This window comes from Ursus arctos, unplaced genomic scaffold (genome assembly GCF_023065955.2).
Source record: "Ursus arctos isolate Adak ecotype North America unplaced genomic scaffold, UrsArc2.0 scaffold_5, whole genome shotgun sequence".
NCBI classification, from domain to species: domain Eukaryota; kingdom Metazoa; phylum Chordata; class Mammalia; order Carnivora; family Ursidae; genus Ursus; species Ursus arctos.
The window spans coordinates 69,138,914-69,152,888 of record NW_026623067.1 but is presented as its reverse complement, the minus strand read 5'-3'; the positions used below and the strand labels follow the sequence as shown (position 1 = coordinate 69,152,888).

General features: G+C 39.9%; 1 protein-coding gene across 1 annotated transcript in view; it reads right to left on the bottom strand.

Annotated features, from left to right (window-relative positions):
• RASA1 (RAS p21 protein activator 1) overlaps positions 1 to 11,083 on the bottom strand; it is a 112,715-nt gene extending 101,632 nt beyond the window's left edge. Inside the window, exon 1 of the mRNA XM_057307130.1 lies at positions 9,958 to 11,083. Coding sequence (XP_057163113.1) covers positions 9,958 to 10,478 — 521 coding nt within the window. The 5' untranslated portion in view covers positions 10,479 to 11,083. The remainder of the gene's footprint in view (positions 1 to 9,957) is intronic.
• Between the last annotated feature and the right edge of the window lie 2,892 nt (positions 11,084 to 13,975).

Sequence of the window (13,975 nt, the reverse complement as noted above, 5' to 3'; positions counted from 1 at the left end):
CATTAAAAAAATGAATTCATAATTTTAATTCTAAAAAAAAAATCCCAGGCTGAGATGTTTTCACCAGAGAATTCTACCAAATATTTAAAGAATACCAAAACATCACAAACTCTACCAAAGAGCAGAAAAGGAGGGAACATGGCCTACCTCATTCCGTAAGGTAAATATTACCCAAATATTGAAAAGAAACAAGAAAGATGCAGACCATATCTCTAATGAACTTAGACACAAATTCTCAACAAAACAACCTAAATTCAGCAATATTTGAAAAGCATTACATATCATACCCACATGGAATTTATTCCACATATGCAAGGAGTGTTCAACATTAAAAAAAAAAAAAGTGTAATCTACAATATCAACAAGCTAAAGAAAAAAAAATTCGATCATATAAACTGACTCAGAAAAAGAATTTGGCAAAATCCATCACCCATTCGTAATAAAAACTCTCAGTTAACTAGGAAGACAGGTGATCTACTTGATAGAGTATCTATCCAATTACCCACGTCCCCCCAAAAAACACACAGTTAGCATCATATTTAATGGTGAAATACTAAATGCTTTCCACCTAAAACAAGGAACAAAGCAAGGATGTCTACTCTTACCACTTGGAGTCGATACAGTACTAGAAGTTCTAGCCACTGCAATAAGACAAGAAATAAAAGGCATAGAGATTAGAAAGAATACTGTAAAAAGCCTCTAAAAACTAAAAGGTAATTTTAGTAAGGTCAAAGAATACAGGACCAATGCAAAAATCAACCACATTTCTATGTACTAATAATGAACATGTGGAAACTGAAATAAAAAACATAATATTCACAAAATTCCTCCACAGAAAACAAAAAAATTAAGTATAAATTTAACAAGAGGTGTACAATAGGACTTGTAAATATAGACAAGCTTGTTCTAAAATTTTTATGTAAATATCACAAGGCTTTGAATAACTCAAACCATCTTGAAAAGTGAGAGGAACCACTCTACCTGATGGTCGGGCTTACTACATAGCTACAGTAATCAACAGTATGATATAAGCAAATGGAAACTTATAAACCAACAGACCTCAAGTGAGAACGCAGAAGTAAACACATACATATATGCCCAATTGATATTTTATAAAAGTGAAAAAGCAATTCAAAAGAGAAAAGATATTTACTTTTTCAACAAATGGTGCTGGAGCAACTGGATATCCATAGGCAAGAATATGAACTTCAATTTATCTTTTATAAAAATAAAAATAGATCTATTTTTAACTATAAAAATAAAAATAGATCTATTTTAACTATAAACCATTAAAATATAAAACTTTTATTAAGCTATCACAGTAGAAAATTTTTGAGACCTATGCTAGGTGAAGAGTTCTCAGACTTGCCTCCAAAAAGAAATATTAATAAATCAAGCCTCAACAAAATTAAAGACGTTTGCGCACAGAAAGACCTTGCTAAAAGGAAAAAAAGAGAAGCTACAGAATGGGAGAAAGTATTTGCACAGAGCAGACATCGGAGTAATATTTAGAATTCTCAAAACTCAACAAAACAATCCTATTGGGAAATGGGCAAAAGACACGAACAAACATTTCACCAAACAGGATATACAGATAGCAAATTAGCATATGAAAAGATATTCGACATCATGAGCCATTAGGGAAATACAAATTAAAACCTCAAGAAGATCACTAGACACCAATGAGAATAGCTTAAATAAAAATTTATGACAATATCAAACGCTTGTGAGAATACAGAGAATCTGGATTGCTCATACATTACTGGTGAGAATGTAAAAGGATACAGCCACGCGAAAAAACAGATTGGCAGTTTCTTATAAAACTGAACGCGCAACTGCCACATAATCCAACAACTGCACTCTTGGATATTTATTAGACAAAAATGAAAACTTATGTTCACACAAAAACATAAACACGTATGTTCACAGCAGCTTTTTTCCCCTAATAGTCGAAACTGGAAATAATCCAAATGTTCTCCAATAGGTGAATGGCTAAGCTGTCCTACATCCATACCATGAAATACTCCTTAGCAAATGAAAAGGAACAAAGTACTGATACATGCAATGACTGGGATGAATCTTGAAGGAATTATGTTGAGTAACAAATGCTAACCCCAAAAGGTTACATACTATATGATTCCATCTGTACAATGGCGGGGGGGGGTGTTTGTATAACGTTTTTTGAAACAACAACAAAATGAAAAACAGATTAGTGGTGGCCAGGAGTCACAAATAAGGGAGAGGTGCAAGGAGGTGAGTTTGATTATAGAAGGGCGGCAAAAGGAATCCTGGTGGTGATGAAGCTGTTCTGTATCTTTACTGTAGTGATGATTACACAAATCTACACATGTGATAAAACTGCATAGAACTAAATGCATGCTGAACACACACACAATTTTATGCAGAACCAGTGAAATCTGAAGATGTAAATTAAATCAATGTCAACTTTCTGGTTGTCATACCAGATGTTGCCTCTGAGGAAAAAATGGGTGAAGGACAAATGCTTTCTGTATTATTTCTTACAACTAAATGTTAATCTACAATTACATCAAAATAAAATGTAATTTAAAAATCTGAGAGATAAATCAAAATTTAGGTAGGTAGATAGACATGGGTGAGGAGAATCTGGTGCAAAAAGTGATGTAAGTGTCTGAACTGTGAACCCGCAGTCTAATGGGTTATACCTACAAAGAAGTCTTAAAAGAGTTAAGAAGAATCTCTAGGTCTTTCCCTTATGCTTCAGACAGATATATAAGAGAAAGGGAATTTTAAAAGTAACAGCAAGAGAGATTCCAGTTGGTGAACACATGGAGGTGGGAGAGTGGCTAGAAGAGTGGCATTCCCAGAGAGAGCATGGACGCTCCGGACCCTTTTCCACATTCCTTGCCCACTGCTTCTCTTCCAGTTGGTTGTTCCTGCGTTATATCTTTTGTAATAAGCTGATAATGTAGCTTGATAAAGCTTGACAAGGTGTTTATCTTCTTGACACATAGACAAAATAATTTTAAAAAATATACACATACACGCACACAAAATTGTGTAACACTGAATATTACAATAATGAACACAGAGTGAATACAGAAATTTTGCTGGAGTAATGTCTCCCCCACGGGCTTTTCCATGGCTACCATCCACGGTCATATGTAGGATCTTTTCACACTGTAATAATCAGACAGGCACCTAAATAATTTTTCCATTTCAACACACATATGGCCCCCCTCCAAATAAAAAGAGAGAGATAAATCACTAACATATAAGGAAAGAAGGTAAAGTATAAGGAAAGTTTTTCTTTCCTACAATGAAAGATAGGAAATAAAAACATCAGGACCCTGTTTCTCAAGTAGTAAATGTGCATCTGATCTGCATCAAAATCACCCAAAGCCATTTTTAAAGAGACAGGGTTATCCAGTGTTATCAGTCAGCTCAGACTACCATAACAAAAACCACACTGGATTGCTTAAACCACAGAAATTTATTTTCTCACAGTTTTGAAAGCTGTGTCCAAGATTAAAGGGTCAGCAGAGGTGCTTTTTAGTGAGTCCACTCTGCTTGGCTTCCTTCTCACTGGCCACCTTCTCACTGTTAACTCACATGGCCTTTTCTCTGTGCATGTGCACTCCTGTGTCTCTTCCTCTTCTAATAACGTCCAAAAGAATTGTGAGCCCACGCTTATGACCTCATTTAATCTTAATCGCCTCTTTAAAGGACCTATACATATACAGCCACACTGAAACTTAGGGCTTCAACCTATGAGTTTTAGGGGGACAAAATGCAGTCCATAATACCCAGTGACCAACCAGCCCTGAAGTATGTTTTATATACATGCACATATATATGTGTGTATTATACTTAACGGAAGTGGGCAAAGCAAAGAAAAAGTACGGTATTTGCATCAGAATTCCAATTCTATCACTCAGCTTTCCCAATAATAAAAATGAGGAGAATATCAATTCTCACTGTATAGCTGTGAGAAATAAAAGATATAATCTATGTAAAGTACCTAGCATATGGTAAAGGACTAGTCAATCCTGGGCCTCCGCCTTTCATCCCCTCCGCCCCCAAAATTAATTATAAATATTACTCAAATCTAAACATATCTGTAAAATTATGAGAACTGGAATCTGTCCCAGTTCTACCACTACCTAGCTATGTGACCTTAACCAAACCACTCTACTTCTGTATCTGGGCAGTCTGTCAGTCTGCTTCTGCATCTAGGTGATGAGAGTTTCCTCTATTACTAAAATACTGTGTATCTATGCCTACCACTCATGACTATAATATCAAACACCAATACTACAAAAGCTAATCAAACTTTCTAAAAAAACTCCAGTAAAAGAGGATTACGGTATGAAATTTCAATTTATTCTTTCAAATACTTTCATTATTTAAGCTCTTCCACAACTATCCTCCAATGTGAAATATGTATCTATACAACACATCTGTAAGATTTTACCATCTTCTCTATTATTAATGCTTCATCTTCCAAGTAGACTGTATATTCTTTTATATTTTTGTTCCCCCAAATGTTCATTATTTTACTCACAAAAATCACTTAATCATTGAAAGGCCTAAAATCATACCCAAATCCTGTTGAGATATGATTAGACACACGGAGAAGTTATCAATAAATTGTACATGACAACTGTTTTTAACTTAGCCCACAATTGAAAGGTATTGCAGGTGATTTCAAGATGACACACCTACCACACATACACGGCACATTCAAACTGTGAGCCATAACCAGCATCCATACTCCATAAACGTAGTTTAAAATTAAGATAATGGTCAGAAGCAAAATCTATTGTGAGGATATCTGAATCATTAGCGAAAAACAATTTACCATGTTAAGCCTAAGGGAAGAACCTGTAAGTACTTGCCCTTTCTCCCATCTCATCCCTCACCACTCCTATCTTAGTATTATCTGGTATTACATGTAAATGAATAACACATGAGGTAGGTTGTTACTTTGGTGCCCTCAACAAATCTCACCTCCCAGTATCGATGCCCTTGTACAGTCCCCATCCATACTAAATCTGAACTGGGTCACGCTGTTAGCACTGGTCATTGGTATATCAGCAAACACAAAGAACGCAGACACTTGGTAAGTGTTGGCACAGTGAGGCTTGTCCTCTTGACACCTCCTTCATGACACCCAACTTCCATGCTGTGGAGAAACTCAAGCTAATTAAGTGGGGAGGCTACATAGAGGGAGGTAAAGGGAGAGAGGCAGTCATATATTCTCAGGTATCCACCAGTTGTTCCAGCCATATCAGCTGAGGCATCAGATTTATGAATCAAGAAGCCACCTTAGATGGTATAGCCAACAGATGACACACGGAGCAGTCTCCATCAAGCCTTGCCCAACTTTTAGAATAAAGAGCAAATAAACATTGTTTTAGGTGTAACTATAACTAAACACATGCAAGCCGATTAGAACAGTTCTTGTTATGTAGTAAGCAACCAAGAAATGTCAGCAGTAACAACAGTTATTGTTAACAATTATTTTAAGTTCCATCCCCACCAAGGTATTGTTTTGGGTATCAGAGCTGCTCTTAGGGGCATTCTCTCATTTTCCTAAGGGCCAGTAAAGAGACAGGAGTAAAGCAACCAGAAAGGCCTACGTTTTGCTTTCCCTTTCTTCTTCCTAATTAACAGCTGTCCTTTATATTCCCCTCCCCCACCCCCGGCTCCACACACAGGGTGGAGCCCAATGCAGGGCTCCAACTCAGACCATGAGATCAAGACCTGAGCCAAGATCAAGAGTGGGACACTTAACCCACTGAGCCACCCAGGTACCCCTGTCATTTTTCTTTTTATCTCTGCCAATAATGTTTGCCTGGTTTCCGTGGAGTACCTAATCAATGATCCAAACCAATTCTAGCCTTTGGCTGTGCTCTATATTCTCAGAAACTACAGGCATCTCCTTCACCCTCCTTCCAGACCACTGGCAAATAATTAAGAGTTGAGTAGGGCAGACTCTTCTTTCAGGGTCAAAAGTTTATACTCCTTTAACTAGTAATTCTTTTTTACATGATAGAATCATTAGGCAAAGGGCGTGGGGACCGATAAGGTCTTGTTTAGAAAATAAAAAAGCAACAGGGATAACATACTTGCTACTTCTCAAGGACTTACTGATCCTAATTATATAAATGTCTTATTCTTTTAAAGCCCGTGACCTTTTGTTCATACTTCACTCATGATATTTATCTTAATCTAGCCTGAATCATAGTAGTTGGTTTACCTAATTTCCTATTAGATCTGTAACTGCCCTGGAAGAAAGACTTGAGAAAATGGGCATCTTACTCATTTTTGTATCCCTTAAATTAAGCGCCTACTACACTGATCCACTATTCATACAAATACGGTAAAAAAAAATATCTGGGTCCTGGTCAGCAAGCACTCTGTACCTAACTAATCTTTGCAATTCTCACCCCTCATGTTTATTAAGAAATAATGACTCACCCATAGTTATAATGCAATTAGTGACAAAGTTAATGAACACTACGTGTCCTAACATTCACCTCTAATAATTATTTGGCTTAATTAAGAATGATTTTATTTTTGTAGAGATGGTTACCTGTTTTTTAAGGAAAAGAAAGGCATCATTTACATTCCTTATTTCCTTTTCCTTCAAGTTTCAGGCTTGAGAAGCCTGCAAATTAGGTCCAGGGTAAGATCTACGTCACCTGCCAGGAAAATAATATCAAAGGCAAAGCAAGCCTAGTGGAGGCTACAGCAAACTAGAGCTCAGAACTCACCTAAAAGGGGCAACTACTACTCAGCTCTAGCAAGATATAATCAAACAGGAACAGCAACCAGGTAGAGCCAAATCCTGTGATTTTGCAAGTGATGCTAGAAAGTGAGACTTCTTAAATATGAAGTCTTCCTATTTTTAAATGGTGGTGAGTAATTACTAAATGGTCCAAATTCACCAAGAGAAAGCAATATATATATATATATATCTCTGTGGATTGGATTCAGTCCAAGGGCATCCTGCTACAGCAGGCTCATAGTTTAAAATCTCTACATATAACTGAAAGTAACATGCTTCTTTACTATTAGCTTCACATCTACCCCAAAGAAAGCAGGACCACTAAAAGCAAGTTCATAAAATTAGAAGGTGTACCAGTGACAAACTCCTTTAACTTTTTTCTCTCTTGAAAAACAAATCTGTTGGCAGTTTTAGATACAGAAACTTCTATAGCATAAAAATACATAGGGAGAATTTTTTGCTTTTTAAATTTTCTTCCTCAAAATTTGAGAAAAGGGAAATATTCAAATAAATATAATCGTTAAAATTATACAAACTTTTCTGGCCTTAACCAAACTAATGAAAACACTCAGTGATAAATGAGACAATGACTCCCTGTGCACACAGGAAAACAAGGTACAAAATACTAATGGCATTTATGTATTTGCACTTGTCTATCTATATATTGTCATTTGACTCTCTTGTGACCAACAGCACCAAACTAGATGGATACAAGGTTGAACTCCACGACGAGGGAACCCTACTCTAACAAACCACTGTGGACTCAAACTTGTGACCCAAACCTCCTTAATATCATGCTATCCAATAACTAAAGTGACCACTCACTAGTAAATAAATATTCAATTAGTCCAAGAACATTTCTTATATAATTTTACAAAAGATTTGACGTTATTTAACCAAGTCATTAAAGCCCTTTAAAAATAGGAATTTATAGAAAAAATCTGAATTTCATCTCTAAACCTACTTAACCTGCCAGAAGACTTTATAAAGTCACAATTTTTCATATAATTAATCATGGTAGATAGGCCTTTGGCGTTCCAACCATTCTTTAAAGTAACTATTAGTGAGGGAGTCCCTGTACCAATAGAATTAATAGGCAATTTATTGACAATAAAATTACATTACTGTTACTTTGGGATACTATTTACCGAACACTTGTTATGTGCCAGGCACTGTGCTCAATACTTCGGGTTCTCATTAAACTTTAAAAACAACCATATGATGGAGGTACCAGTATTATCCCCATTTTACAGATGGGGAAACTGACCTTTCCAAGATCACACAGCTATAAGTGGCAGACTCAGGATTCCAACCCAAATCTTGTCTAACTTCAGAATTTGCAAGCTTAAACACTACACTCTATTGCCTGCAGTGACTCTGGGTTGATATCTAAGATAAGGAATAGAGGGAAATTTGTACTTCTCAGTGACAAATTTAAAAAACATACTATAAATGGAGGATACTTTTCAGAACATGATCAATTCTTAGACACACAGTCATACAAATATTATTTTTATTCCCAAATACATATTAATAATGATGGAAATCTCACACAATAGACTTCCCACAATTTCTAAGTACTCATTCATGTTTATTAAAAATTTAATGGGAACGCTCTACATTTTCTGCACAATTTTGCTGTGAACCTAAAATTGTTCTACAAAATAAACATTTCAAAAAAAAAATTAGAACTACAATATGCCAAGTATGTCTAATACAATTCAGTTATCAACACTGACATAAGATTATCTTCTTTCAGTATGAAAAGTTGCACTTTAAAACAGCAGTGCTGAGTATGTAGTGAGCACTTAAATATTTGACTGATTCTTTCAAAAAAGCTCGAAGGTATGTAAACAGTGCTGTAAAATTAAAATTTTTAACACTCCCAGAACAGACAGAAAGACATCATATGGTAAGTCAGAATAAAATTAGACAAAAAAATTAAACTCCTATTGAGCAATATAAAAGGAATGCAACACTGTTATACCATGGCTGGCATAAATAAGGCTAATTTTACTTTTCCACCTACATCAAAAGATGTAGCCTGAAGTAAAAAATGATTACAGAATCTTTTTCTAATTCATTTTGTAAGTCCTCTCTAAATCCTCCAGAGCTTATCCAAAACAAACAAACAAGAACTTTCAATTGTTCCAAGTGACTGCCAACATATGAACCAAATATTTTTTCCTCTGATACACCACACCAAGGTTGTCAAAATTCTAAAGGTCAAATAATACTGATATGAGGGCTCCACGAAAACAGTTTTGCCATCTATTACCACTTCCCATAAACATTTTCCTCTCATCAAGGTCCATCTTTATAAATACATACCTATGTTCACTTACGAAGGGAACAAGTAAGGGGAAGGTCCTAACTGTATGAAAAAAACCATTTGCCCTATATAATCTACAATATACCGTCAAAACTAATTGTCAAACAGAATACTGTACTGGCCACCAACAAAGTGTCTAAGTGTTAATTTTATTTTACTTCAGAATTGTACTTACAAAGTCTCAACTATAAAAGATTACACTAATATCAATAAACGGGAATTCTATGGCATAAATTACAGTTACTATTAGAAGACAGGCCCTTAATCACACCTGTAATTCACAGAACTCCTTTCCTTTCTCGCTGACCCACATCTTCCTAAGGGATTCGAAGACTTTTCTGCATCGCTATGCTTTAAAGGCATAGGTTGGGATTTGCAGTGCCACAAAAACAAAGCATTCTGACCAATGCATGTTTCAAATGATATCAATACAAAACTCATTCAAATTCTTGTATACTCAAAGCTCCTTATTAATTATCTGGCTTCAACAGGGAATGCACACAAGGTTAAAAGAGACTACGACTGCCTTGGTAGCTGCAAGCTCAGCTGAATCCCAGGACGCCAACCTCAATTTGGAAGAGGCAGAACTATATCCGGTTCTCAATGGATACACATTTTTCCCATGCTTCTCAGTCTCAAAAACTTTACATCTTCCCACAGTTAACAATAAATATACAAAGACGCCAGGGGGTACGTCCGTAGGGAAGATGAACGATCAAATTAAATCCCTACGCACGGAACCTGAAGCTTCAAAACTTTTCAGAACAAATCACAACTGAAAGAACGAGGTAAGTTTTCCCACTTCTTTCCAGGAGCCAGCTTCTCCAATCCCTGAACAGCTGTCTTGACTTACTGGTTAGTTGGAGGAGCAGTCAGCGGGATGGCCACTTCTTCTTCCTCGTATTCTGGTCCATCCAGAGAGTCACCTTCGTCCACTGTTCCCAGGCCCGCGCCCAAAGGGGGCAGCTGAGGAGGCGGCGGCAGAGGAGGGAATCCGCCGCCTGCCCCGAAGGTCTCAGCAGGCAACGAAGTGGTCCCCTTGGCGAGAGCCATCTCTCCTCCAGGTCCGGCGGCAGCGGCAGCACCAGCCACGCCAGCAGCAGCACCTCCCCCTGACAGTCCGGCTTCCCCCATTGCTCCTGCCACAGACCCGGCTCCTAGAAACCCTGACCCCAAAGCGGCTCCGCCAGCCAGAGTCCCGGCCACTCCGGCCTCCGTCAGCCCAGAATAAGGGACGGCTGCCACGGGCAGGGCCGGTGGTATCTTCACTCTACACACTGCCGGATAGGCACTCGAGCCCGCCGCTGCGCCGCCTCCTGCTGCCCCGGCGGTCACCGGGCCGCCCTCCTCACTGCCGGCCTCGGCCGCCATCATGTTGAAGCCCGCTCTACTCTACCCTACCCTACCCGCCCGGGAGCCCCGGGGGCCACCAGGCCCGGGCTCCGAGCCGCCCCACCCAGGCGCGTCCCCCTTCAGCTCCCCAGGCGGAGGAAACAACAACAAAAGGAGAGAGCCCGCCGCCGCGCCCCCTCCTCGGGCCACAGCCCAGGCTCCGGAGCTGCCCGGGTTACGGGAAGCGAAGTGGGCAAAAAATCCAACGCCTGCACAAACGCCGCCCGAAACCTTCACCTTACACACCCACACTCACGCACACACACATGCACCGAAGTAAAAAAACTTCCTGGCTGCACTAAAGAGGAAGGGAAGCACAGAGGAAGCGGCTGGGGCGGCTGCCGCTCCTTCAGCCACCGCCGCCGCCGCCACCGCTTCTTCACCACCCTAGTTCCGGCCACCCCCACCGCAGCCACCGCCGGTGCCGCTGCTGGGGCTGGGGCCACTGCAGCCGCTTCATCCTCCACGGGGCTGGAGATGGGAGGGGTGGGGAGAAAAGAGGAAGGGGGGCGGGGTAGTGGGGAAATCGACTGAACTGCTCCCAACCTGGAGAGCTCAGTGAAACCGACTAGAGAGAATGGAAGGCGGGGCACCAGAGGAGGAGCCGAGGAAAGGAAGGGCGGGGGAGGAGGGCGAGGGCAACTTCTGCGCAGGCGCGTTCCTGGCGCGGGGGAGAGGGTGCTGGGCCTGAAGGGAGGAAAAGGAAGAGTCGGGAGGGAAGGAAGCGGCGGGGGCGCGCGTGCGCGGCCGTACTCACTGTTTCGCTGGGTTTAGAGCGTGCGGTGGCGTCGCCGTTTCTCCGGTCGGTGTCGCGGGCGGTGGCGCGCGCCTGCTTCCCTGGGTTTTGTTTGACGGGCAGAGGGTGCAGAGGGGAGGAGTGGGTACCCGAGCACGCGGCCGCTCGGCACTGTAAAAGCAGGAGAGACGAGACGGACCCGGAGGGGTGGAGAGGAAGGAACCGAGGAAAAGGGAAAGGAAGATGCCGCGAAGCCAGTTCCCTGCTTCCTGACTGGTAGAAAAAACACCTTTAGTCAGCGGCGCAGTAACCAGACGGCCAAGGCCCAGGGGTAGGGGGATTGCTTCGAAGTTCGAGGCAGTACTACTAATTTTTTTGTTTTCTTGTTTTCGTTTCATACTAGAAGAATAGATGAGAAAGCCAACTCAATGTCATTCATTAGGTAGGTGGATAAGAAAAGTATTGTGTTGCTAAGCCCTGTACTATTCTAGAAAAGTGGTTGGGAAATGAGAAAATGCAATAACTATATGATTATTCCGTGCTTTAAAAAAAATGAAATTTTAAACTGCGTTCTGAAACTCAAGAGAAGTAAACGAAATAGGGGAGCCTCACGGGGAGGGCTAAGAATTTTAGTAGAAATGGTGATTGTAAAGTCGCATTTCTAAGAGTATAGACATTCTGTTTTCTTCACTCACATCGCCATCTCTCCTCTCTGTCCTATCTCTCCTCCCTTCCTCCCCCCACTCTTAATAGTGCCATCGGAAGTCTGTTGGGTACTAATGAGGTGTGTAGAGGAGGGGTGCCACAAACAACACTCATTTGTGTGCAGAAGGCGGGTCATGTTCCAGGATGCATATGTGAAGCATAGAGAATCTTGAACAAGGCAAATGTCAAGGTTTTCAAAGTGCCAGATACAATTATGCATAGTTTCAAAAAATTACCAATAAACTGAAATCTCACACTAAATATAGCTGGAGACATGGGTTTTGTTTTGTCTTTTATGCTAGAATATATATAAACTATTATGTGCATTCATATAGGTGGAGGACTCATTCCTATTGTTTGAGATTACAGTATGGGTAATTTGCCCTTTGCATTCATATATTGTTCTTTTAAATTCTCCCAGGAGGAATCCCACATTGAATACCTTTAAATATTGGTCTTTGAGCTCAATGTTTCTTCTGCTAAAGATGATGAAACCAACAGAGGAGCACAAAGGGGATGAGTAGGAACTCTTAACAGAGATCCAGGAAAAAAAGGAAAAGACCACCAAAAGAGGTGGCAAGGTGCACACAAGATATTTTCCTTTTCTTTAGAAGTTTGCACAAACCTATTTGCCAAATCAGTGACAAACTTGCTTAATCCTGAGGACTCCTTCATGGTGCTTACCTCTTAGTATACCACTTGAGAGAGCGAAGATGAATTAGTCACAAGAGTGGTGTTAGACCAGTGTTATTCTAGGAACTTGTTAGTGCAAATTCTTGGCCCCATCCCAGACTCTCTGAATCAGAACTCGCAGAAATCTGTTTTAATAGTCCCTCCAAGTTTACACATTTAAGAACCACTATACTATAGTATGCTAATCAAGAAGGAGGTATACAGTACCTAAAATGGTTTTGAAAGAAAGAATAGATGAGAAAGCCAACTCAATGTCATTCATTAGGTAGGTGGATAAGAAAAGTATTGTGTTGCTAAGCCCTGTACTATTCTAGAAAAGTGGTTGGGAAATGAGAAAATTCATAATGAAGTAATTTCATAATACTGAAGAGAATAATGCAATCCTACTTCTTACAGTTGCCTCCCTGGAACAATTTTTCTTTTTCTTTTAAACTTAGACCCTCAAAAAAGAGAATCTCAAAGTACCAATTCCACCCACTCCCAACAAATTTTCTTGTAGTCTGTGGTTGAAAGCCACAGTGCGTTAGCATCCCAGTCCTCCAACACTCCCACCCCAAATACCACCCTCAGCCTTTGAATGTAGGACACTGGCCTAGCAGGTTATCACCAACTCTTATCACTGATCTCTGAGTGTTCACACGTATGCTGCCTAATTCACAAAAGTGCCTTCTTTCCCCTCTTGAAAATTCTTTAGCAAATAAAGGCCAATATTTAATGCAGTCCAACACCAATTATGGACCGAGTTCTATTGTTTTCTGGTTCCTTACAGGTGTATGTACCTACAAACCTACTCTGCAGATACGTGTAGCCTATCCTGCCTAGCCCAGTGCTAGGCATCCGTGCCAACGGCTTTGAACAGGCCTCCGTTCCTTTAACAAATTCTGGATTAGATCAGCCCACATCTTTGGACATCAGTTGCTCAACTAGTAGGAAAAAACCTACCATGTTTGTCCATATATCAGCCTAATACCAATATCTTACCATATATTCGATCTTAGAGTTGTGCTGTCCTTTTTATCCAAAGAGATTAACACATATCTTTCATGAGGTATTTCCAAATACCTGATATACTCCCTTTATTGGACGGATCTAGGCTTTGATCTTTCCTATTCCTTGTGTGCTTCCTGAATCTCAAGTCCGTCGTCTCTCTTCAGTGACATTTTATTTTTATAAAAGGGTTATATGTTTATACCTCATTTTTTGTCTGTTGCCTTTTTTCTTTTTCTACTCACCTTGACCTTCTGTCCTCTCATTTATAGTCCCATGTTCTCTTTTCTCCTGCTAATTTCTTTCTCAATTTCTATTTCTGTGTTTCTTTTTCTGTTCTTTCAAGCCCTGTATTTCC